General features: G+C 43.5%; 1 protein-coding gene across 2 annotated transcripts in view; it reads left to right on the top strand.

Annotated features, from left to right (window-relative positions):
• Positions 1 to 26,986, top strand: part of LOC114228060 (testis-specific gene 10 protein) — a 125,567-nt gene that overhangs the window by 82,714 nt on the left and 15,867 nt on the right. The window contains exons 15-18 of one of the 2 annotated variants that reach the window (XM_054728460.1): positions 9,492 to 9,701; positions 20,161 to 20,363; positions 24,584 to 24,688; positions 24,868 to 25,017. In XM_054728460.1, coding sequence (XP_054584435.1) covers positions 9,492 to 9,701; positions 20,161 to 20,363; positions 24,584 to 24,688; positions 24,868 to 25,017 — 668 coding nt within the window. Of the gene's footprint in view, positions 1 to 9,491; positions 9,702 to 20,160; positions 20,364 to 24,583; positions 24,689 to 24,867; positions 25,022 to 26,986 lie in introns of those variants that run through there. The other variant, XM_054728461.1, reaches the window with a different exon arrangement.

The following is a 26,986-nucleotide window of genomic DNA, read 5'->3' as shown; positions in this document are numbered from 1 at the left end:
TATTGAAGTACAATTTATAAGAAATAAAAAGCACTCACTTTAAGAGTGTGATTTGATGAGTTATGGCAAATGAACACACTTGCACAATCATCACTACAATCAAGTTATAGGACATTTTATCTTCTCCCTAATTCCCTCAAGCCTTTTTGCAATCAATCCATCCCAACTGGTAGGCAACTGCAGATTTGCTTTCCCTATTATTTTATGTAAATGGGAATCACACAGTCAGTACTCATTGTGTCTTGGCTTCTCTCACTCATCAGAATGATTTTGAAGTCATTCATTAGTTCATCCTATATAATAAAAGCCTAATATGCTTAATGTTCGGTCCACCGCTTGACCAGTCTCTATGATGCACACTGACCACCAGGGGCAGACTCTCTGACCACTAGATTAGCTTGATACTGGGGTCCGGCTGATCAGGACTGGGTGAGAGGGCTAGACATGCCCTGGAGCTCTCCCTTGGTCCCTCCCTGACCAGTTGACCCCCATTGGCCCTAATAGGGACTGGGCAAGATGGCCCTGATCAGCCCCGATCAATCAATGGCCAGGCCGAGGGATCCCACCTGTGGGGGGCTTAAACAATAGAGATTTATTTTCTCATAGTTCTGGAGGCAGAAAGTCCAAGATCAAAGTGCCACAAGTTTGGTTTCTTCCGAGACCTCTCAACTTGGTCCACAGATGGATGCCTTACCTCTGTGTCCTCCCACATTCTTCTCTGTGTGTGCATCCCTGCTATCTCTCTCTCTTCTCATAAGGACACCAGTTATATTGGATTAGAACCCCCTGCTTATGACCTCATGTAACCCTAATTGCCTCCTTTATGGCCCTATCTCTAAATACAGTCACAGTTGGGATTAGCCTTCTACATATGACTTTTGAGGGGACACAATTCAGTTTATAACAGGTTCTTTCTATTTTAGACCATTATGAATTAAATTGGAGTGAACATAGCATATAAGTCCTTGTGTGCACATGTGTTTTTATTTTTCTTGGGTAAATAGGAGTTGAATTGCTGGATCATATGGTAATTGTTCTCAACTTTTCAAGAAATCAACAAACTGTTTTCCAAATGTAAAGTGGTATCACTTTACACTCCCATTTGCATTGTATGAGAGTTCCAGTTGCTCTGCATCTTTCCCAGCACATGGTATTGTTAATAGATGTGCGCAGTTATCACGTTGTAGGTTTAGTTTGCATTTCCTTCATGACTAATGATGTTGAGCAGCTTCCCATTCTGTTTCATATGTCTGATCACTAATATATCTCCTTTAGTGAAGTATCCAAATCCGTGGCCCATATTTTTATTAGGGGTCTTGTTATTCAGTTGTAAGAATTTTTTTTATTGCTCTAGATGTTCCTTTGTGTATTTTTGAATGTTTTTTTCCAGTCATTGGCTTGCCTTTTTATTTACTTAATGAATTCTTTTTAAGAGCATGTTTGACATTTTTTTAAGTCCAGCTTATCAGTTTTCTTTCATAATTTGCACATCTTTGTCCTATCTAATAAATCTTCGCAAATACCAAGGTGCATAGGTTTTCTTCTGTTTCTTATAGAAATATTACACTTTTTATATTTACATCTAAGATACATTTTGAATTAATATTTGTATATGATGTAAAATAGTTAAGGCTTATTTTTTAAATTTATTTTTTAATTACACTTGACATACAATATTATATTAGTTTCAAGTATGCAATACAGTGATTAGACATTTATATGCTTTATAAAGGGATCTCAACAAATCTAGTACCCATCTGATATTATACATAATTATTACAATATTATTGACTATATTTTCCATCCTCTACTTTACACCCCTGTGACTATTTTTATAACTGGCATTTGTACTTCTTAATTCCTTCATCTTTTCCACCCATCTTCCCTCAATGCCCCTCCCATATAGCAATCATCAATTTTTTCTCTGTATCTATGAGTTTGTTTTGTTTGTTTATTTTACTTTAGATTTCACATGTAAGTGAAGTCATATGGTATTTGTTTTCTCTGTCTTATTTCACTTAGCATAATACCCTCTAGGTCCATCCATGTCGAAATGGCAAGATTTCATTCTTTTTTATGGCTGAGTAATATTCCATTGTATATATACTAGAGGCCCGGTGCATAAATTCATGTGTGGAGAGGGGGGAGGTGTGTCCCTCAGCCCAGCCTGCACCCTCTCTAATCTGGGACATCCCTCTCACAATCCAGGACTGCTGGCTCCCAACTGCTTGCCTGCTTGCCTTCCTGATTGCCCCTAACTGCTTCTGCCTGCCAGCCTGATCACCCCTTAACCACTCCCCTGCCAGCCTGATTGATGCCTAACTGCTCCTGCCAGCCTGTTTGCCCCTAACTGCCCTCCCCTGCAGGCCTGGTCACTCCCAACTGCCCTCCCCTGCAGGCCTAATCACCCCCAACTTCCCTCCTCTGCCGGCCTGGTCCCTCCCAACTTCCCTCCCTTGCTGGCCATCTTGTGGTGGCCATCTTGTGTCCACATGGGGGCAGCCCATTTTTGACCACATGGGGGCAGCCATCTTGTGTGTTGGAGTGATGGTCAATTTGCATATTACTCTTTTATTAAATAGGATGCACGGGTGCACGGGTGGGGGTCAGCTGGTGCATGGGTGGGGGTCAGCTGGTTTGTCCTGAAGGGTGTCCCAGATCAGGGTGGGGGTTCCCTTGGGGCATGGGATGGCCTGGGCGAGGGGCCTGCGGTGCTTTGCAGGCCGGCCACACCCCCTGGCATCCCAAGTGGAGGCCCTGGTATCTGGGATTTATTTATGTTCTATAATTGAAACTTTGTAGCCTTGAGCAGAGCGAAGCCTCCTGCTCACTCCATGGCTGCAGCCATTTTTGTTGGGATTTACTTATCTTCTATAATTGAAACTTTGTAGCCTTGAGTGGAGGCCTGGGCCAGCCAGGGCTGCTGAAGCTTGGCTTCTTCCATCGCTGGGGGTAACTCAAGCCTCCTGCTCTCTCCAGTTCCGTGTCTGCCGCCATTTTTGTTGGGATTTATTTATCTTCTATAATTGAAACTTTGTAGCCTTAGCGAAGGCCTGGGCTGGCCGGGATGTGTGGGAAGCTTGGAAACCCAAGCCTCCTGCACGCTCCATGGCTGCAGCCATCTTGGTTAGGTTAATTTGCATACTCATTTCTGATTGGCTGGTGGGCGTGGCTTGTGGGTGTAGCGGGGGTACGGTCAATTTGCGTATTACTCTTTTATTAGATAGGATCTTTTTAAAAATCCTTTTCAACTATTTGTCTCTCATAAAAATAATATTGGTTGAGTTTTATAAAATTCAATCTGAGAATACTTTTCTATTAACTAACTAGAGGCCCAGTACATGAAAATTCATGCACTGGAGGGGGGTCCCTCAGCCCAGCCTGCCCCCCTCACAGTCCAGGAACCCTCAGGGGCGGGAGGTGACCCGGCAATCAGGGGAAGGCAACGCCCCCATCACTGCTGCTGCCACTGCTAGCAGAGCATGCCTCAGTCGGCTCTGGTTACCTGAGCCTTGGGCGGCCCTGGTCAGCTGGGAAGCCACCATCCAAGGCTTGCCTGTGCCTTGGGTGTCAGCTGGGAAGCCGCTATCTGAGGCTTGCCTGAGCCTCAGGCCGGCCCTGGGTGGCTGGGGGGCTGAGGGGACTGGGCACTGCCCACTTGTGGCTGTGGGTGCCACCATCTTTGAGGGCGTGGCAGTCAATTAGCATATTCCCTCTTTATTAGGTAGGATAAGATTAATCTATTTGTATTAGTTTGAATTGCTGGCACATTTAGGTTTACTATTAATGATTTAGTTTTTACTCTCCACTTGTCATGATCCTTTGATGTTTCTTTTCTTTTATCTGTCTTTTATATGTTTGTTTCCTTACACACTTCCTACCCCCACTTCCTCATTGGTTTTGAAGTTACACATTCTCAATCTATTCTTCTAGCAGTTAAAATTATAATATGCATAGTTAACAAAGTCTGTTGTTAGACTCTCCAACCCTCTTAAGCAATATATGATTCTAGGAGTATTTGAAAATTGAGTACAACACCCTGCTTACTAGGGCACGTGTGCTCTCTTTTATTCTCCCTCTCATAAATACATACCAATCTTTTATGATATTTTTATAACTATTTTAGTTTCACCTGTTTTTAAATATCCTTTTATTAATTTTATTTTTTACTGTTGACACTATTACAAATATCTCCCTCCCATCTCCTATATGTCCACCTCCCGCCAGGCCCCACCCCACCCTTTCGTCTGGTCATCACCACACTGTTGTATTTATCTATCAGTATGTATGCATGTTCTTTGGCTAATCCCTTACCTTCTTTCATCCAGTGCCCCTACTCTTCTCCCCTCTGACAAATGTCAGTCTTTTCCATGTATCCATGACTCGGGTTCTGTTTTGTTCATCAGTTTATTTTGTTTATTAGATTCCACATATAAGTGAGATCATGTGGTATTTGTCTTTCTCTGACTGGCTTATTTCGCTTAGTATAATAATCTCCAGGTTCATCCATGCTGTCACAAAACGTATAGTTCCCATACAGAATTTTCTTGGGAGACATGGTACAAAAATCACAGCTCAATGTGGCTCCCTGGCCCCTCTGTGCCACCAAACTTGGCAGGATGGGGCCGAAGGTCAGCTCTGTGTGGCGCTCTGATCTCTCCATGTGATTGCTCTCAGAAGAGCAGGGCCAAAAGTCCCAGGAGCTCTACTTGGGCTCCAAACCCATCAGGACAGGGTTGAAAGTCCAGTTCCCCTGTGCCGCCAAACCAGCAGGGCAGGGCAGGCTGAGCAGCTCAACAGGTGAGGGGACAGGCACCAGTTAGTGCTCAGAAGAGGGAGACCAACCCTCTTTCCCAGTTCACACAGTTTACTCACCTATGTCTCTTCCAAAAGTCTCCCCCCAAAATAGAGGGCCTCTTAAAGTCACTGCTTGGTGTAACCAGCAGACCCCATTGTAGGACCTGAGTATCATAGCAGGGCATCACCAGCCATTGGAGTCTGTTTAGAGCAAACACCCCAGGCTGGTGCCGTACCCTTAGGAGGGCTCTTTCCCTAAGAGGGTGTGATCTGAGTCTCCCAGGCAGTCTAAATCCTCACTGATTCCTATTCAGGCTTTTCTTCCCATTTGTGTTGCTCTGGGTTGGGAATCCCTATGTGGGGTTGAGACCCTACACTCCTATGGGGAGGTAGTTCCACAGTCACAATAACCTTCTGGCTTCTCAGATGAGGCCACACCTGCATGATGGGGCTGTCCACACCTGCGTGATGGGGCTGTCATTTTCCACATATACACCCTTCTTACCAGGCCTCTATGTGGCTTCTGTGCTCCTTGGTTATAATATGTCAGATCATCTAGCCTTCAATTCATTTTTCAGGTTGATTGCTCTGTAATGTAGCTCTGCAGCCATCTAGAAATACTTTTTATGTCCTTAAAAATTAATGATTACTATTTTTATTATTTTTTCAGTCAATGTTTATTTGTATCCATCCACCTATTTACAAAAGTTTTTATTCATCATTGCTTCTTACATTCTATTTTTTCCTTCTAAGTTCAGTTTTCTTTCTTTAAACTTTCTTTATTTGATCTGTCAAATTATTTTCTCAGTCTCTTCTGCAAATGGCTTCATTTTACCCTCATTCATGTGTATTAGTTTAGCTGAATATAGAATTCGAGATTCAGAATTTTCCCCCGTTATAATCCTACCTAATAATAGACAAATATGCAAATTGACCATACCTCCACTACCCCCAAGCCACGCCCACCAGCCCAAGCCATGCCCACCAGCCAATCAGGGCAAGTATGCAAATAAACTGAACCAAGATGGCTACAGCCACCAAGAGCAAGGTTTCCCAGGCAACAGAGGGAAACAAGCTTTCTGCCTGCCCTTGACAGGCCTAAGCCTCCACTCAAGCTACAAAGTTTCAATTATAGAAGGTAAACAAATTCAAACAGAATGGCGGCAGCCACAGAGCTGGAGAGACCAGGCCAGGGTTGCCTGCGGTAACGGAGAAAGCAAAGCTTTCCGCACACCCTGGCGGGGCTCAAGCCTCTGCTTAAGGTGACAAAGTTTCAATTATAGAAGGTGAATTAACTCAAACAGAAATGGCTGCCGGTGGAGCATGCAGGAGGCTTGGCTCCACTCCAGGCTACAAAGTTTCAATTGTAGAAGGTACATAAATTCCAGATACCAGGGCCTCCGCTTGGGTCGCCAGGGGGCATGGCCTGCAAACCACCACAGGCCCCTTGCTCAGGCTGCCCCATGTCCCAAGGGAACCCCCACCCTTATCTAGGACACCCTTCAGGGCAAACCAGCTGGCCCCCACTCCTGCAGCAGGCCTCTATCCGATCTAATAAAAGAGTAATATGCAGATTGACCACCACTCCAACACACAATATGTCTGCCCCATGTGGACACAAGATGGCCACCACAAGATGGCCAGCAGGAGAGGGCAGTTGGGAGGCACCCAGCCTGCAAGGGAGGGAAGTTGGAGGCGATCAACCCTGCAGGGGAGGGCAGTTAGGGGTGACCAGGCCGGCAGAGGAGGGAAGTTGGGGGCAAACAGGCTAGCAGGGGAGCAATTAGGCATCAATCAGGCTGGCAGCAGAGTGGTTAGGGGGTGATCAGGCTGGCAGGCAGAAGCGGTTAGGGGCAATCAGGAAGGCAGGCAGGCAAGCAGTTGGGAGCCAGCAGTCCTGGATTGTGAGAGGGATAACCAGTGGGATCAGGCCTAAATGGGCAGTCGGACATCCCTCGAGGGGTCCCAGATTGGAGAGGGTACAGGCTGGGCTGAGGGACACCCCCCCCCCTTTGTGCACGAATTTCGTGCACCAGGCCTCTAGTGTTAAACATAATTTTCTTATTTTATGGAGATGTTTTCATTGTAATTGTAATTCTTTATACTAGTAAGTCTATCTTGTCATTGGTTCCTTTCAAGGTATTCTCTTTTTCTTTGTGTGTAGTCTCACTATTATATGTCTAGGTATGGATTCTTTTGGGGAGGAATGTCTTGGTTTGGTTGCACTATTTCAGTCAGAGTATCCATGCCTTTTATAAATCTGGAAAATACTCAGGTGTTATTTCTTTGACTATTACTGCCTCCAAATTTACTCTATTGTTTCCTTTAACTTTTAAAACACACTTTTTGAATCTTCTAGCCCAAATGTTTATTAATAGTTTATCATAGTTTCCATTTGTTTATCTCTCTGTTCTTTAATCTGTCTTCTAGTTTATTCTTCCCTTTCAAACTGTATTCATCTGTTCTTTGATGCATTCATTAATTTTTCATTTATTTTTTTTCTTTCTAGAAGTCCTACTTGATTCTTTTTCACATATGTCTTGTTATTAATTTTTCTTTAATGTCTTTACAACTTTAAAGCATTTTCCCATGCCTTCTAAAATATTTTGTTCAATAATTGGAAGTTCTAGAACTCTGATCCTGCTATGTGCTATGTTGCTCTGACTCTCACTATTTGACTGTAATCTCTTTAAAAAGGGTGTTGTTTCTTCTATACACTCTTATATGACCAGGGATTTGGGTGGGCTTCTACAAAGGGATGAACTTTATGTTGAAGTTCAGAATTTGGATGGGTAGTGTAAAGTCTGACTTCAAAATTGAGTGAACTCCGACCTAAGATTTCAGTTTCTTACAGCAGACATTTATTTCCGTATCCAAAGACTAGGTCAAGATACATTTTTATTTATATCTGAGAGGTCAAGTGGATTTTACCCAAATTATGTATAGGTCTCAGTTCCAACTCTCCATTAATTCTGCATTCTTGTCTCCTATCCTTGCTTGAATGTTGAAACGTAAGTTAATCACTGTTAGTGGCTCTTTCTACCCCCAACTCTTTGCTTTAGGCTTTCATTTGCTTCCTGCTCTGGTTTTGTTTTCTCTTTGTTTTGGGCATGTGAGAATTTTTCTTTCTTCCTTGAAAGCTCATCTATGAATTACATATATTCATTTGTTTATTTAACTGATGCATGACTCCCCTAAAGTCTGAAAGTTTTGTCAGAGCAGAGACCATTTTGCTTACCATTGGATATGCATTTAAGCACATTGGCTGGAGGATGATTTAAAGAATGAGTGAGGCCCTAGCCAGTTTGGCTCAATGGATAGAGCATCATCCTGCAGACCGAAGGGTCCTAGTTTCTACTGATTCTGGTTGCAGGCTCCTCCCCCGCCCAGACCCTGGTCAGGGCTCAGGAGGCAACCAATCAATGTGTTTCTTTCACATTGATACTTCTCTGTCTTTTTCCCTCTCTTCCACTTCCTCTAAAAATCAATGGAAAAATATTCTTGGTGAGGATTAAAAAATAATAATACTTAAAAAAAAAAAAAAGAATGAGTGAGAAATACAGTGAGTGAGAAGGAAGGGAGGGAGAAAGGTAGAAGTAAATTGTGACCAAATAATTTTTTCCAGGAGCAATATTTTAGTGCTTTGTACTTTTAAAAGGAGTTGTAAAAGTAGAAAAGTGTCTTTATTTGCCTCTCAGTTCTGTTATCTTCACATAATAGCAAATGCTTTTCTGTAGGTGGTAGTGTACTTAAGACTTTTTTTTTTCTGAAAAAAAAAGAAGGGATTATCTTGAATGTTTGAAAGCATTTATATAACTTGAATCCCATTTATATAACTTGAATACCATTTTTAAAACATGCTCTTATTTCTCATAATGTGGATTTATTATTAATTTATACTTGCCCAGAGTCTTCTTCCCTTAGGTATTAGTAAGTGCTAGAGAGTTATCAGTCCTCATTTTATTATATTACTAGAGGCCCAGTGTATGAAATTCATGCACTAGTAGGGTCCCTAGTGGCTGCCAGCTGCCAGCTGGGGCCTCCTTCCTTTCTCCCCGGCCAGCCCCACCCCCTGGTTGAGCTCCCAGATGAACTCCTGATGGAGGGGGCAATTTGCATAATACGCTTTTATTATATAGGATGATCAATATCAACATATAGAGGCCCAATGCACAAAATTCGTGCTCTGCCTCAGTCCCCATGCGCTGCAACTTCGTCCAGAAGGTTGTCCAGAAGATGTCTGGTCTAATTAGCATATTACCCTTTTATTAGTATAGATATTTTAAGATTTGGAAAATGAGTATTATGAGTAAATTAGTGACTGTTTCATTCGTCACTTTGTTGTTAAAGACAACAATAGTATTTATATTCTAGAATAATAGAAACTGTGGCAAACAGACAGAACTATAGACCAAACATGTATATATCTCAAACAGCTTTGGGGCTGAGACTTTTAAGTGGGAAAAGTTGTTTTCCAAATATGTTGACCACCTTACTCATGGGCTTTATGTATAGAAACTTGAAACCCAAATGTATGTGTCATAGTATTTTGTAAATATATTACTACCTATAGCATCTAAAGTTCCTTATAATGTAAGTATACTATCGTTAAAAGATTTGCCCCATTTAGTGCTCTATGTTGTAGTTTTTTTTTTTTCAAGTTAAAAACTATAATAATAATTTTGTCTTTGTAGCACTTGAATGCAGAAAGGTCTTATAAGGCCCAGATTTGTGCGTTGCATAAATCTCTTGTGAAGATGGAAGAGGAGCTTCAGAAGGTTCAGTTTGAAAAGGTGTCTGCCCTTGCAGACTTGTCTTCCACAAGGGAACTTTGTATTAAACTTGACTCAAGCAAAGAACTTCTTAACAGGCAGCTGATTGCTAAAGATCAAGAAATTGAAATGGTATGTAATGCATTTAAAATGTTTTATTTTTTCATATTTCTAGTATATAAAATTACTATAGGATTAGAAAAAAGTTTTATTTTTAATATTACACCAAGCCTGTCTTTCACCTTTAGATTTCTTTTTTAAGTCCCAGAGATTAACTTGACAGCTATATTCCAACAATTCAAGTAAGTAACATAACTCTTCCTCTGAGTGTTTAATTTATGTTTACTTTTGGCTAGAAGAATTATAAAACATCTTTACATACCAATCAGTAAAGAACCTCGAGGTAAAAAATCAACAAAAAAATCCCACGAGGTTGAGGTCTATCCAGCTAAATTATAACTATAATGACATTCTGTTAAGCTAAATTTATTTACGAATTGGGTTCTTTTAAACTGTAATTTGATTGATTATATCTACCATGTGCCTGACATTGTGCTTGCCACTGTGACTATAATGTTCAAAAGATACAGGCCCCTATTCTCAAGGAGAGAGAGACGGAACTCCGATCCTAAAGTATATGTATCAAGTTGCATAGTGTAACTGAAGAATTAACAAATTTTGGTCATGTGTACATTTCTATTATTTTCAAATCCTATTGAAATTTTAGTTTTATTAGTCTACTGTTTGTTAGGAGAATATGTTGCATTTGAGAATCATGTAGCTAGCTGGTTTCTTTAATAATTCACTGTTTATATTTTATGAGTGAAGTATATGCCAGTATGTCAGACTCTTCCTTTAATTGTTTTTTTTTTAATTTCAGCAAGAACATTTTAGTGATGAAAGTAACTCATAGATAACAATTCAAATAATATGTCCTTAATTTTTTCTTTAAAAATACTTTTTACTTGGTGTTTTCAAATTGGGAAAATAATACATGTAATAATTGAAACATTTGTTATTTGTAGTTTTGTTTGTGTGGGTTTTTTTTTAATAATAGCTATCCTAATAGTTGTTAATAGGTCAGGCTAATGCAGCTTTTAATATTCTCTCTTTGTCTTTCACTTTAGCCATTTTAATTAGGATGTGTCTTGGTGTGGGTTTCTTTGGCTCTATATTGTTTGGGACTCTCTGTACTTCCTGGACTTGTGTGTCTTTTTCCTCTCCAGTTAGGGAAGTTTTTGTCATTGTTTCTTTGAATAAGTTATTGATCACTTGCTCTCTTCCTTCTCTGTCTGGTATCCCTATGATGCAGATGCTATTACATTTCATGTTGTCCTATAATCTAGGAATAGAAGAAAATTTAACTTGATAAAGAGCATCTGCAAAAAAACCCCACAATTGACATATACTTAATGGTAACAGAGTGAATGTTTTTCCTTGTTCTTGTCAGTAACACAGCAAATATGCTCTCCTCACCTCTTGTAGTCAATATTGTACTGGAAGTTCTACCCTGAGAAATAAGGCTAGAGAAAGAAACAAAAGGCATCCAGATTGGTACAAAGTAAAACTATCTCTATTTACAGATGATGATCTTACATATAGAAAATCCTAGCATCTACTTAAAAACTATTCAAACTAATAAATACATTTATCAAGTTTGCAGGATATAAGATTAATATACAATAATCAATTATATTTTTATATGAGTGATGAATAATTCAAAAATGGAAATAAGGAAACAAATACATCAAATGATATTACATCCAAAAGGATAGTGTCAAGAGAGGATAAAATACTTAATAATAAATTTAATAAAGAAGTGAAAAATGTATACTTTATAAGACAGAAAATCGTTAAAAGAAATTAAAGAAGACCTAAATAAATAGAAAAAAAACCTATATTCATTCATCAGGAGACTTAAATTAACATTGTTAAAATGGCAATACTAACTCAAATTGATTTAAAAAAATCAATACAATGCTTATCAGAATCTCAGCTGGCTTCTTTATAGAAATTGACAAAATGATATAAAGTTAATGTGGAGTGCAAGAGACTTAGAATAGCCAAAACAACCTTGAAAAAGAAGAACAAAGTTAGAGGACTAACAATTCCCAATTTCAAAACTCACTACAAAATTACAGCAATCAAGACAGTGTAGTACTAACATAAGGAAAGACATATTGGTCAATGGAACAGAATTGAGAGTCCAGAAATAAACTCTTATATTTGTGGATAAATGATTTTCAAAAAATTGGTGCCAATACAATTTAATGGGGAAAGAAGAGTTTTTCCAACAAATGGTATTGAGACAACTGAACATCTACATGGAAAAGAATTAAGTTGAATTCCTATCACATACCTCATGCAAATATTAACTTAAAATCCTACCTAATAAAATGGTAATATGTAAATTACCATCACTCCGCTACACCCACGATTGGGCCAGAGGGAGGCACAGTGGGTGGGACTCGGGGTGGCCGGGGTAGCCAATTGGGCCGGCAGGACGCTGAGCTGGCGTCGCCAGTGGCGGCGCGAGCTCAACGTCTGTGCCATAGCTGTGCTGCGGAACAGAAGGGGCCTCTGGGGCAGTGAGCTCACGCCCCGCCGCGGACCATCAAAAGCGTGGGAGCTGGGTGCCTGTCCGCTCTGGCACCAGGCCTTTCAGAAGCCTTCACTGAGCCGGAGGCTTCCGAAAGGCCTGGTGCACCAGCGGACAGGCACCCAGCTCCACTGCGATCGAAAGCAAAAGCGTGTAGGGGACCCTACACGTGCATGATTCAATCATGCACTGGGCCTCTAGTAGATTATAGGCCTGTATGTAAATCTTTGTGACCTTAGATACATATAGGAAGCATAACAACAAAAGAAAAAAATAAATGAAAAGGACTTCATCAAAACAAACAACTTTTGTGTTGCAGATAATATCAATAAAGTAAAAAGGCATTGTACAGAATGGGAAAAAACATTTTCAAATCATTTATCCTTTAACCCTTTGCACTTGCTTGCTTTTTTCTCGATTCCTTTATTCTACTCGGTATTTAATTTTTTAAATACCCCATATTTTACAAAGCACGGCAGTAGAATAAAAAACTGGAGTTTCTTTTCATACAAACTTATTTATTTGGATTTTTTTATATTTCAAATTATTGATACATTCAAAGAGTAATTTTAATCTCGACATCAGAGTGCAAAAGGTTAAGACAGTGGTTCTCAAACTTTCTAATGCCATGACCCTTTAATACAGTTCCTCATGTTGTGGTGACCCCCAACCATAAAATTATTTTTATTGCTCTACAACAGCGGTTCTCAACCTGTGGGTCATGACCCACAGGTTGAGAACCGCTAGCAGGGTCGCCTGAGACCATCAGAAAACACAGGTGTTTACATTATAATTCATAACAGTAGAAAAATTACAGTTATGAAGTAGCAATGAAAATAATTTTATGGTCGGGGGTCACCACAACATGAGGAACTGTATTAAAGGGTCACAGTATTAGGAAGGTTGAGAAACACTGCTTTAAGAGAATTGTATCCAGGATATGTATAAACAACTTTTATAACACAACTAGAGGCCCGGTGCACAAAATTAGTGAACTGGGGGTTGGTGGGAAAGTCCCTCAGCCTGGCCTGCGCCCTCTGGCAGTCTGGGAGCCCTCGGGGGATGTCCGACTGCTGGCTTAGTGCAGGGAGCCGGCCTAAGCCAGCAGTCAGACATCCTTAGTGCTGCCGCGGATGTGGGAGAGGCTTCTGCCACCACCGCTGCACTTGCCAGCTGTGAGCCCAGCTTTGGTCTGAGTGGCGCTCCCCCTGTGGGAGCGCACTGACTACTAGGGGGTAACTCCTACATTGAGTGTCTGCCCCCTGGTGGTCAATGCACATCATAGCAACCCATAGTTCTGCCATCGGGCCGAAAGTGACTCTCTGACATCCCCCAAGGGGTCTCAGATTACGAGAGGGTGCAGGCTAGGCCGAGGGACCCCACTGGTGCACGATCAGGGCTGGGGAGGGACACAGGAGGTTGGCCAGCTGGGGAGGGACTGCGGGAGGGCTCCAGGACATATCTGGCCTGTCTCACTCAGTCCTGATTGGCCGGACCCCAGCAGCAAGCTAACCTACTGGTTGAAGCGTCTGCCCCCTGGTGGTAAGTGCACATCATAGCAACTGGTTGACTGGTTGACTGTCTGCCCCCTGGTGGTCAGTGCACATCATAGCGAGCAGTTAAGTGGCCTTAGCATATCATTAGCATATCATGCTTTGATTGGTTGAATGGCCGACTGGACGACCGGACATATAGCATATTAGGCTTTTATTATCTACTAGAGGCCCGGTGCATGAAATTCGTGCACGGGGGTGTCTGTCCCTCAGCCCAGCCTGCACCCTCTCCAATCTGGGACCCCTTGAGGGATGTCCAACTGCACTTTTAGGCCCGATCCTACCGGGATCGGGTCTAAATGGGCAGTCGGACATCCTTCTCACAATCCAGGACTGCTGGATCCCAACTGCTCGCCTGCCTGCCTCCCTGATTGCCCCTAACCACTTATGCCTGCCAGCCTGATCCTCTAACCACTCCCCTGACAGCCTGATTGATGCCTAACTGCTCCCCTGATAGCCTGTTTGCCCCTAACTGCCCTCCCTTGCATGCCTGGTCACCCGTAACTGCCCTCCCCTGCAGGCCTGGTCTCCCCCAACTGCCCTCCCCTGCAGGCCTGGTCCCTCCCAACTGCTTGCCCCTGCAGGCCTGGGACCCCCCCCCAACTGCCCTTCCCTGCAGGCCCGGTCAACCCCAACTTCCCTCCTCTGCCAGCCTGGTCACCCCTAACTGCCCTCCCCTGCTGGCCTGATCACCCACAACTGCTCTCCCTTGCAGACCTGGTCCCTCCCAACTGCCCTCCCCTGCTGGCCATCTTGTGGCGGCCATCTTGTGTCCACATGGGGGTAGCCATCTTGTGTGTTCGAGTGACAGTCAATTTGCATATTACTCTTATTAGATAGGATAGAGGCCTGGTGCACGGGTGGGGGCTGGCTGGTTTGTCCTGAAGGGTGTCCCAGATCAGGGTGGGGGTTCCCTTGGGCCGTGGGGCAGCCTGGGCGAGGGGCCTGTGGTGGTTTGCAGACCGGACACATCCCCCGGTGACCCAAGCAGAGGCCCTGGTATCTGGGATTTATTTATCTTCTATAATTGAAACTTTGTAGCCTGGAGCAGAGCCAAGCCTCCTGCTTGCTCCATGGATACAGCCATTTTTGGGGGGATTTATTTATCTTCTATAATTGAAACTTTGTAGCCTTGAGTGGAGGCCTCGGCTGGCCAGGGTGTGCGGAAAGCTTGGCTTCCTCGATCACTGGGGGCAACTCAAGCCTCCTGCTCTCTCCAGCTCCGTGTCTGCCGCCATTTTTGTTGGGATTTATTTATCTTCTATAATTGAAACTTTGTAGCCTTGAGTGGAGGCCTAAGCTGAGCAGGGTGTCAGGAAAGCTTGGCTTCCTCCATTACCGGGGAAACCCAAGCCTCCTGCCCGTTCCATGGCCGCAGCCATCTTGATTGGATTAATTTGCATACTCACTCCTAATTGGCTGGTGGGCGTGGCTTGTGGGTGTAGCGCAGGTACGGTCAATTTGCATATTACTCTTTTATTAGACAGGATAATAATAAAATGGTAATATGTTAATTAGACCAGGAGACCTTCTGGACATCCTTCTGGACAATGCCATGGTGGCAGGGCCAAGAAAAAGGTGGTTTGGGGTGATCAGGCCAGGAGGAGAGGGCAATTGGGGGTGATCAGGCTGGCAGGGGACAGTTGGGGGTGAGAAGGCTGGCAGGGGGGCAGTTAGGGGTGAGCAGGCCAGCAGTGGGGGCAGTTGGGGGCAAGCAGGCTGGCAGGGGGGCAGTTGGGGGTGGGTAGGCCATCAGGCAGAGTGGTTAGGGGCAATCAGGCAGGCAGGCAAGTGAGTGGTTAGGAGCCAGAAGTCCTGGATTGTGAGAGGGATCCCAGATTGGAGAGGGTGCAGGCCGGGCTGAGGGACACCCCCCACCCCCGTGCACGAATTTCATGCTCCGGGCCACTAGTATAGGATAATAATCCAAATAAATGGCCGATAAGCACATGAAAAGCTGCTCAACATTATTAACTATCAGAGGAATGCAAATCAAAACAATACCATTTCACAAGCACTAGAGTGGCTACAATGAAAAAACAACAACAGACTGTAACAGGTGTTGACAAAGATGTAGAGAATTTGGAACCCTCATACATTGCTAGTGGGAATGTAAAATAGCAAGGCCACTTTAGAAAACATTTTGGCAATTCTTCAAAATGTTAAAAATAGAATTACCATAGAGCCCAAACATTCCACTCTTATCTATTGAAAAGGAATGAAAACATAGGTATGCGCAAAAACTTGTACACAAATGTTCTTAGCAGCATTATTTATAACTAGAGGCCCGGTGCCCAAAATTTTGCACCCAGGGGAGGGGGAGTTCCTCAGCCCGGCCAGCTCCCTCTTGCAATCTGGGAGCCCTTGGGGGATGTCTGACAGGGAGCAGCTCCTGCATTGAGCATCTGCCCCCTGGTGGTCAGTGTGCGTCATAGTGACCGGTTGTTCTGCCATCAGGCCAAAACCAGCTCTCCAACATCCCCCGAGGGGTCCCAGATTACAAGAGCGTGCAGGCCAGTCCAAGGGACCCCATCAGTGCACAATCGGGGCCGGGGAGGGATGCAGGAGGTTGGCCAGCTGGGGAGGGATCACAGGAGGCTCCAGGGCATGTCCGGCCCATCTTGCTCAGTCCCAATCGGTCGGATCCCAGTAGCAAGCTAACCTATCAGTCAGTGTCTGCCCCCTGGTGGTCAGTGCACATCATAGCAAGCAGTTGAGCAGCCTTAGCATATCATTAGCATATTATGCTTTGATTGGTTGAATGGTCGACCAGAGGACCAGACACTTAGCATATTAAGCTTTTTTTATATAGGACTAGAGGCCCAGTGCATGAAATTCATGCTCTAGGGGGATGTCCCTCAGCCCAGCCTGCACCCTCTCCAATCTGGGACCCCTCGGGGGATGTCCAACCCTAAACTGGCAGTTGGACATCCCTCTCACAATCCGGGACAGCTGGCTCCTAACCACTCGCCTGCCTGCCTGCCTGATTGCCCCTAACCACTTCTTCCACCCAGCCTGATCGCCCCATGACCGCTCCCCTGCCAGCCCGATTGATGCCTAACTGCTCCCCTGCTGGCACGGTCGCCCCCAACTGCCCTCCCCTGCCAGCCCAATTACCCCCAACTGCCCTTCCCTGCCAGCCTGTTTGCCCCCAACTGCCCTCCCCTGCTGGCAATCTTGCAGCAGCCATTTTGCGATGGCCATCTTGTTACAACATGAGGGCAGCCATCTTGTGATGACATGAGGGCATTGCACGAGGGCGTGAGGGCCACCTAGGCTTTTATTAGTATAGATATCTAGAAAAAGTAAATAACTCAAGTGTCCCTACATCTATGCAAGGAAATATTATTTGGCAATAAATGTAGTAAAGAACTACATCTTCTAAAACATGGATGACACTTGAAAACATTAGGCTAAGTGAAGGAAGCCAGTCACAATAGACCACACACACATTGTATTATTCAATTTGTATGAAATGTCCAGAATAAGACAGATCATAGAAATGGAAGGTAGATTAGGGATTGCTTCAGGCAGATGCTGGGATGGTGGACAGTAGGTGTTTGGTGAGACTGCTAATGGGTACTGCATTTTATTTGTGGATGATGAAAAATTCTAACACTAGAATTTGTGCGATTGTGGTATGATTGCACAACTCTTAATATACTAAAGAAATTGAATTGTACCTTCTAAATGTGTGAGTTATATGGTATGTGAATTATATTTCAATAAAGCTGTTGCCAAAAAAAGTGACACTCCATTTTGTATTCCTGACAGCAGAGTGTATGAAATTATAATTGCCCATTTTAATGTTAATTAACACACTAAGAAATTTACCAATTTGTTAAACTAAAACAGAGATTTTGCCCCCCAGTGGACATCCAGCAATGTCTGGAGACACTTGTGATTGTCACTGCTGGAGTGGGGGATGCCACTGGCTCTTGTAGAGGCCAGGGGTGCTGTAATCACACTGCAATGCATAGGCAGCTCCCTACACCACATACTCATCCAACCCAAAAGGTCGCTACTGTCAAGATAAAGATACCCTGGACTTGAAATAGCATTTTGTTTTAATTTATATTTCTTTGATTATTCATAAGGTTATTTTCTCATCCTATATAATAAAAGCCTAATATGTTAAGTATCCGAGCGTCCGGTTATCCATTCAACCAATCAAAGCGTAATATGCTAATGATATGCTAAGGCCGCTCAAGCGCTCACTATGACGTGTACTGACCACCAGTGGACAGACAATCAACACAGGAGCTGCCCCCTGGGGGTCAGTGCACTCCCACAGGGGGAGCGCAACTTAGTAAGAAGCCAGGCTAACAGCTGGCAAGCACAATGGTAGTGGCAGGATCCACTCCTGCCTCTTCCGCAGCACTAAGGATGTCCAACTGATGGCTAAGCCATTAGTCAGACATTCCCTGAGGGCTCCCAGACTGCGAGAGAGTGCAGGCCGGGCTGAGGGACCACCTCCCCCCAGTACATGAATTTCGTGCACTGGGCCTCTAGTATGTTTAATAATTTGATACATTTTATATATTTTCTGTTCACATTTTTCCTCAATTTGCATGAGTTTCTTATATTAGTAAGATATTAACTCTTTATTTTATTTACTGAGTTTATTTTCTTCCTGTTGTTTTCTTCTAAATTTTAAGCTTTATATAGACTATCAATATGTTTTTGTTTGGTCAGACATCATTTTTTAATTGTATGTAGTTCAGGAAGTTCTTCCCCCAGCTGCGTCCCCCTCCCCCTATAATCTCATTTTTATTGAATTCTTTTTTCTTAGAGTTTTATCTTTTCAAATTTAACTCCTTTTTAAAATATATTTTTATTGATTTCAGAGAGGAAGGGAGAGGGAGAGAGATAGAAATATCAATGATGAGAGAGAATCATTGATCAGCTGCCTCCTGCACTCCCCCTACTGGGGATTGAGCCTGCAACCCAGACATGTGTGCTTGATTGGAATCAAACCTGGGGCCCTTCAGTCCACAGGCCGACACTCTATCCACTGAGCCAAACTGGCTAGGGCCATATTTAACTTTTTAAATGCATATATAATCCTACCTAATAAAATAGTAATATGCAAATTGACCGCACCTTCGCTATGCCCAAGCCACACCCAGCAGCCAATCAGGGTGTGTATGCAAATTACCCAACAAAGATGGCAGTTAATTTGCATACACTGAGGGAGGGAGGAGTAAAGACTAAAGACAACTTAGAAGGAAGAGGGAGGAAAAATGGAAAGCAAGGTGGCTGCCAGAAGGAAAGCCCGGGCGGGGCGGAGCGGGGTGGAGCGGGGTGGAGCAGGGTGGAGCAGGGCGGGCGGCAGCGGAGCGCGGGTGCAGGCGTGGCGGCCGCAGAGGTGGCGGCAGTGGCAGCGGTAGTGCACGCGGCCGCAGCAGCCGCTTGCAGGATTCTTCCTGCAAATGAGCTACTAGTTTATTATAATGTGTATTATGAGATAATTTTTTTACTGAATAGTAATGACTGGTTTTCTTCCTTTTGGAGAAACATTTGGCTTACACAGTGTATTTCAGGTTCAAGATAACCTTCAAAAAAAAATGAAGCTTTCCAAGGGTTTATGCAAGAGAGGGCATGTGTAATGACACTTTGTCTTCCTTAACAATGGAATGCAATGACACTCCATAAGGTAGTTACTCGCCTCACACAGTAAAAGCAGTAGTCACAGGTATCACCATGTCAGTCTTGCAGAAATCTGTAATAATAAAAGGGTAATATGCTAATTAGACCGGGCATCCATCTGGACAAAGCCGGGGCCGGAGGGAAGCCAGCCCGGGTCCTGGGTGCCAGAGGGAAGCCAGTGCCAGCAGCCAGGGGAAGGAAGGCCTACTTTTGCACAAATTTTGTGCATCGGGCCTCTAGTATATCAATAAATATCAAAGCTGGAAATGGAAATTGTTTGCAGTTTGAGATAAATAACTCATTACTTAATAAATTTTCTGATATGATCAAAAAGTTGGTGGAAATGAAACTGTGTGTGTGTGTGTGTGTGTGTGTGTGTGTGTGTGTGTGTGTGTGTGTATGTATTTGGTAAGAAGGAGGACAATATTTCTAATCAAGAAATTCAAAGGGGCCTGGCCAGGTGGCTCAGGTGGGAGTCACCCCATACACCAAAAGGTTGTGGGTTTGATTTCTGGTCAGGGCACATACCTAGGTTGCAGGTTTGTTTTCTGTGGGGGCGCATATGGGAGGCAACTGACCAATGTTTCACTCTCACATAAAAGTTTATCTCTCTCTCATTCTTCTTTCTAAAATAAAAAAAAAAACATATCAGTTGAGGATTTTAAAAAAGAAATAAATTAAAGGGGTTCTTATTTTATTACATAATACAGAAATTTTATAAGTCTTTGATAATCTATCAGTTAAGTGAATGAATGGGAATAAGTATAGATATCTTCCTATTGTTGTACAGATGGAGAATGAGTTAGATTCTGCTCGTTCTGAAATAGAACTCCTCAGAAGTCAGATGACAAATGAGAGAATCTCCATGCAGAATTTAGAAGCTTTGCTGGTGGCCAATCGGGACAAAGAATATCAGTCTCAGATAGCGCTTCAAGAAAAAGAATCTGAAATTCAGCTGCTTAAAGAACACCTGTGTTTGGCAGAAAATAAAATGTGAGTTAGTTAGCAGTATCATAACAAAGTCATATTCCTTAAGTTTTTGATACTTTATTGGCTAGTAGAATTTTAAAGCTGGAATTTATATAATTTAAGCATCCATAATTAGCCATTAATTAAACTGAGCACCAGAAATATTGTGATTTGCCAAAAATTTAGTACTAGTTTCTATTACCTGTTTAGCTAAATTGATTTAAATTTAAGTTTAACCATTGTGTTGATTGTTTCCAATAGAGCTTTGGGTATAATAAGATGTCTAATCTATAATATTGCCTTTAGGAAATATTATAACCAGATTAGAGAGAAAAAAACACTTCTGAAACCAGAAGAATTTTTCTATATATGAACCCACCTGGTATTGCTCCCTAATCTTTCCACTTGTCACACTGTGTTTGCTTGTGTACCTATAATGTACATACTAGGTACCTAGAAGGACTCCTGCATTCACAGAATACTGAAGACTTCCCTTAGAGCAGTAGTCGGCAAACTCATTAGTCAACAGAGCCAAATATCAACAGTACAACGATTGAAATTTCTTTTGAGAGCCAAATTTTTTAAAACTTAAACTTCTTCTAACACCACTTCTTCAAAATAGACTCACCCAGGCCGTGGTATTTTGTGGAAGAGCCACACTCAAGGGGCCAAAGAGCTGTATGTGGCTCGCGAGCCTCAGTTTGCCGACCATGGCCTTAGAGCATTGATTGTGGCTGCTGCTTTCAGCATCCCAGTACCATTAGCAGTTTATTCCATGACCCTGCTGGAAGGGTGGGTGGAAATGCCTGCCTGGATAATGAATGTTCTGTTGTTAAACTTGGTCTGTTGTTAACCTCTCACCAAAAACAGAGGCATGGGGACCCCCAGCCTCTGTTCTTATCTGTCTCCTCTGTGACACTTTTTCATCCAGCCTCAACTCTGCCCTTCTGTCTGAGCTTGGGGCCTGGGGGAGGGATAGGAATCATGATCTCAGGAATCAGGCACTCACTGGAGCCCCTGACTGAGCCCAGCCTGCAAAGCCCAAGCCAGTTCCTTCAGAAACTGTTTCCAGGTTATGGCAGCTGTCACTGAGTCCTCTTTAGTCACTGCAGCTGGGCTGTTGTGCTACCTTTAACCAGTTCTGCCAGGTCACTTTCTCAAGCCGGAGGTGGAAATCTCTTAAGAATGTAACCTTAAAGGCTACCTTCTGTTTTAGACTGGCTGATCAGTACTGTCCCTTACACGGGTAAACACGATCAACTTGTGTGTCCTAGAGTGCCGTCCTGGGAACAAGCAGCGAGGGTAGAGCACTCTGTACAAGCAGCATTCGTCTCCGTCGTTATCTTCCTGATGCAGTGCGCCATGTTATGGGGGTTTGTGGCATGGGTTAGCCCTAAAGGAGATCCTGTTAAATGGAGGAGAGTGTGTGCAGGAATATCAGATTTAATTCTGAGCGTACACAAAGCACGTGGTTGATCTAATATATAACAGACCATATGAATTCCAGTTTTGATTATTTGGTTATACCATTACTTAAGAGTATAATACTTCAAAGTACTTTTATAAAAACTACTAGAGGCCCAGTGCACAGATTCATGCACTGGTGGGGTCCCTCGGCCTGGCCTGTGGGGATTGGGCTGAAACCAGATCCCCAACATCCCCCAAGGATCCCGGATTGCGAGAGGGCAGTTCTCAGTTGACACACCCTGGAACCGGGTTCCCTCCTCTCTTCTCCCAATATTATGTCACTTTCTCTCTGTATCTATCTCAGTTCTTTCATCTCACTTTACCCTATGTTTGGTAGTAACTGATGACTTGTGGGCATTTAGCTGCAAAATGCAATTGTTTAGCAAACAGGATTTACTTAGCCTGGAATCTAGTGGGCCTAGGGCAGGATCCTGCTCAATGTCAGGCTCCCGTGCTGGCCCTTCCGCCAAGGCAGAGTCCTGTTGGGGTGGGAACCTCCTTCTTCCTACCTGAGCTGCTCCTACACCTCCTTCCCTCCTCGGAAGTTGCTGCTGGCACTGCTGTCCACCTGGAAGGAGGGAAGCCACAGCCAATTTCCCAGCTGAGAGTGGTAGTGGGAAAATTCACTGCCTCCACTGGAAATCAGTATTAAGTGGATGGGCCAGTGCAGGCACCAGACATTGGGGCCACAGCCAGTAGGTCCTGCATGTCTCATCATTTAGCTAATTGCGTCAAAAAGTTTCTGTTAGGGCCAGACCCATGACCTCTGCAATGGGCTAGAGGCCTGATGGGGAGCCAGACCTGAAGTGGGGATCCAGTTGGCTAGAGGCCTGTGCATGGATTCATGAGCCAGTGGGGTCCATCAGCCTGGTCTCTGGGGATCAGGCCAAAACCTGCTCTCCAACATCCCCTGAGGGGTCCTGGATTGTGAGAGGGCGGTTCTCGGGTGAAGCACCCCAAAATCGGGCTCCCTCCTCTCTGGTTCTGGGTGCATCACCCGAGAACCACAGCTGCCAAGTTACTGCAGCTCGACAGCTCCTGCTTTGAGTATCTGCCTCCTGGTGGTCAGTGCATGTCATAGCCACCGGTCGAACGGTTGGCCGGTCAGCCAGTTGCTTAGGCTTTTATATATATAGATGTGCAGTAAATAGGTAATAGAGATAGATAATCCTATATAATAAAGAGCTAATATGCAAATGGTCATCACGCCCTCACGCCCTCATGCCAGAACTGCTCAGACACTCAACACTGGGGAGAGAGGAATGGGGACCAGCCAGGCACAAATGAGCTCGTGAGAGAAAAATGGAGACCACAAGAAAGGAATGGGGACCAACCAGGCTGCGGCCTGGGAGAGGGACAAGCCGCCCGCCCCACAGTCCCAGGTGTCAGCAGCTGCGCCTGTGCCTGAGACCCAGGAGAGGGACAAGCATCCCACCTCACTGTCCTGGATGCCAGCACCTGCAGCTGTGGCCCAGGAGAGGGACAAGCCACCCGCCCCACAGTCCCGGATGCCTGCGGCTATGACCCAGGTGAAGCTGCCCGCCACAGTCCCCTGCGGCTGTAGCCGGCCTGGGCGAAGCTGGCCCGAGTCCTGGGTGCCTGTGGCTGGCCAAAGGGAGGGAAGCCTGGGTCCCGGGTGCCTGCGACCAGCCAGAGGAGGGAATCCTGGGTCCCGGGTGTGGGACGAGGCAGAGGCGTTTAGGGGTGATCAGGCCAGCAAGGGAGCAGTTAGGGGCAATCAGGCTGGTAGAGGAGTAGTTAGGGGTGATCAGGCAGGCAGGTGGAGGTGGTAGGGGAGATCAGACAGGCAGGCAGGCGAGCGGTTAGGAGCCAGCAGTCCCTGATTGTGAGAGGCAGTCAGACATCCCCAAGGGGTCCTGGATTGGAAAGGGTGAAGACCGGGCTGAGGGACCCCTTCCCCCATGCATGAATTTCATGCACCTGGCCTCTAGTAGATAATATTACTCCATATAAACACAAGGAAATTGACACAGAGAAAGTTTAACTAATTGAATGTAATTGGCACACCTTAAGCTTTTCAAGTAGGCTACCTTGTACATTTACTACACCTAAAATTGGCATATCCTATCTAATAAAGAGGGAATATGCTAATTGACCCTCACGTCATCACAAAGATGGCAGCGTCCACAGCCAGTAAGGAGGGAATATGCTAATTGACTGCCCGCCCTCAAAGATGGTGGCACCCACATCCAATAAGGAGGGAATATGCTAATTGACTGCCCCACCCTCAAAGATGGCGATGCCCACAGCCACAAGATGGCAGCGCCCAGTCCCCTCAGTCCCACCCGGGTGGCAGGCGCATGGCAAGGCTGGGCCCAGTGGACCCGGCCTTGCCGCGCACCTGCCTCCAGAGTCCCCCAGTCCCCTCAGCCCACCAGCCGCCCAGGGCCGGCCCAAGGCACAGACAAGTCTCAGATGGCGGCTGCCCAGGGCCACCTGAGGCTCAGGTAACCAGGGCCAGCTGAGGCTTGTGCTGCCGGCAGTGGCAGCAGCAGAGTTGTGATGGGGGCATCGCCTTCCCCTGATTGCTGGGTCGCCTCCCACCCCTGAGGGCTCCCAGACTGTGAGAGGGGGCAGGCCAGGCTGAGGGAACGCCCCCCTCCAGTGCATGAATTTTCATGCACTGGGCCTCCAATACATCCATAAAGATCACAGTTTGGCTTGGACCCAGCTAAGGAAACATTGCCAACATGGTTCAGAAAGTTCTAGACTTTAAAAAGTCTAATCAACTCTCTCTCTCACATTCTTTCACACAGGGCCATCCAGAGTAGAGACGTGGCCCAGTTCAGGAATGTCGTCACACAACTGGAAGCTGATTTAGACATTACCAAAAGACAGCTAGGGACGGAGCGCTTTGAAAGGTAAGTTGGTCTCTGTGCAGTATTTAGGCTGGGAGCATTCTTTCTTAGGTAGCAACAGATTTTGGTTATTCCATGATGGCTACGTGTTAAAGTGTGAATTGAACTTCAGTTTTACCACTGGTTTAATAATGCCACTGAATACAAAATTTAAACGTTCTATTTTGAACATTTTGCTTTAGGGATAGGGCTGTGCAAGAACTTCGCCGCCAGAATTACTCAAGCAATGCTTATCATTTGAGTTCTACACTAAAGCCAAATACAAAATGTCATTCACCGGAACGTGCTCACCACCGATCTCCTGACCGAGGCCTGGATCGATCTCTAGAAGAGTGAGTGGTTTAAGGGTCCATTCTCTGGGGACCATATAGCAATATATACAGTGACTATTTGAGGTTGTAAGGAATCACAGTAACAGTCTGTCAGGAATAGTGCTATTGAAACATGATTATTATGGTCACATAAAAATGAGGTATTTTGACTTAGTTTTATATAAATATTCTAAAGTGAAAGATCTCTATTTTATCTGATTACATAATTATATATTTTAAATCTGATTTTCTTTTTATTTCTACATTAATTTGTATTAATTTTAATTGGTAAATTAATTAAATGAATTTAACTTTGATTAATAAAATATTGGTTCATTTTTATACCACCCTAAATGTGAATACTCTATGAAAATAATAAGTTAATATTAGAGGCAGAATTTTAGATACATTTCTATATGTCACAAATTTGTAATAACATTTTTATTTGGAAATAATTTGAAATTTACAATCAGTAATAAAAATAAAATAATACAAAGGACATCTGTATACCATTTACCCATAATCTCTATTGTTAAATTTTACCAAATTTGCTTTTTATGTGTTTGAGACAATGCATGTGCTGTCTCACTCACACCCTTGCACATGCTCCCTCTCTCTTTTTACATACACACATTTTAAAAAAAAACAACAATAATTCAAGTTCCAAACCATCCTCACCTTGCCTTCTTCCATTCTGTATTTGTAAGTCCTTTTTTCTACAGTGGGTACCCTGGCTCATCAACACATTTACTCCATATAAGCATAGTTACTCCTTTGTTTAATCCCAGAATGCATAAAAAATGTTTCAAAATTTCTCACCTGTTACTACAATAAGCAGACCAATGTTTTTTAAAAGTTTGAGATCTGGCCCTGGCTAGTTAGCCCAATGGTTAGAGCATTGGCACAGAGACAGAAGGCTCGCAGGTTTGATTTCCAGTCAAGGGCATGTATCTTGGTTGCAGGCTTGATCCCCTGCCCCCACATGCAGAAGGCAACCAATAGATGTGTCTCTTTCATATTGATGTTTCTCTTTTCTTTCTCCTTCTCCCTCTCCTCTACTTTCTCTTAAAAAAAAAAAAAAAAAAAAAAAGAATGGAAGAAAATATCCTGGGGTGAGCATTTAAAAAGTTCAGGATCTGTTTGCAACTCTTCCTTCCTATCCCCATATGTCTTAAGGCCCAAGTCTTATAGGCATATAGTTAAATATTGTCTTAATAAATTACTCAATTACTTTTTTTCTTTTTCTGTGGTTATGGTATGTATATTTGAAATATCATTAGATTTCTTTATTTCAGTTTGTTTTCATTTTTCCTCTTCCTAGTATTTTCCTTGATTTGATATAATTTTTGAGTTTGTAGGTTGATATGCTTTCAAAAGTCAAAACTTTGCAAAAGTAATACTCAAAGTGTCCCTCTCTCCTGTGTGCTTTCTATCCCGCCCCTCCAATGAGAAGGGCTTTTTTTGTGTTTTGGTTTCATTTTTAATTTCTAGTTTTATTGCATTGTGATTAGAGAATAATGTTTATAATATTTCTATTTTATGGAAACTACTGATGTGTTCTTTGTACTTTACTACATGATCAATTTTTGTGACTAGTTCATGTGCACTTAAAAAGATATATTCTTTCTTCTCAGTGTATAGTGTGCATATATCTAAAAGATTTACCTTTTAAATTTAATTTAGCTCTTTTATATTGATGCTTAATTTTTGTCCACTTGACCTGCTTAACTAAGAATGGTGTTTTAAAATCTATTTTTTGTACTTTTTTTCTTGTATCTCCTACAAATTTTGTATTATTTTGTGTAAAACAAGGTGGTTATTTGTGGCATAGATATTCTGAACTATCATATTTTCATTATGGAATGTGGTCCTTTTATGAGTGTCCTTTTCTGATACAGTTACTTTTTGGAGGGGGTAGGAGCTGGACTTCTATTTTGTCTGATATTAGAGTTACAACACCGGTATCCTTATAGTCTTCATTTGCTTGGTA

The sequence above is a fragment of the Eptesicus fuscus genome, chromosome 16, assembly GCF_027574615.1.
Source record: "Eptesicus fuscus isolate TK198812 chromosome 16, DD_ASM_mEF_20220401, whole genome shotgun sequence".
Taxonomy (NCBI): Eukaryota; Metazoa; Chordata; class Mammalia; order Chiroptera; family Vespertilionidae; genus Eptesicus; species Eptesicus fuscus.
Note: the sequence above shows the minus strand (reverse complement) of the source record. Positions and strands in the feature narration are given on the sequence as shown.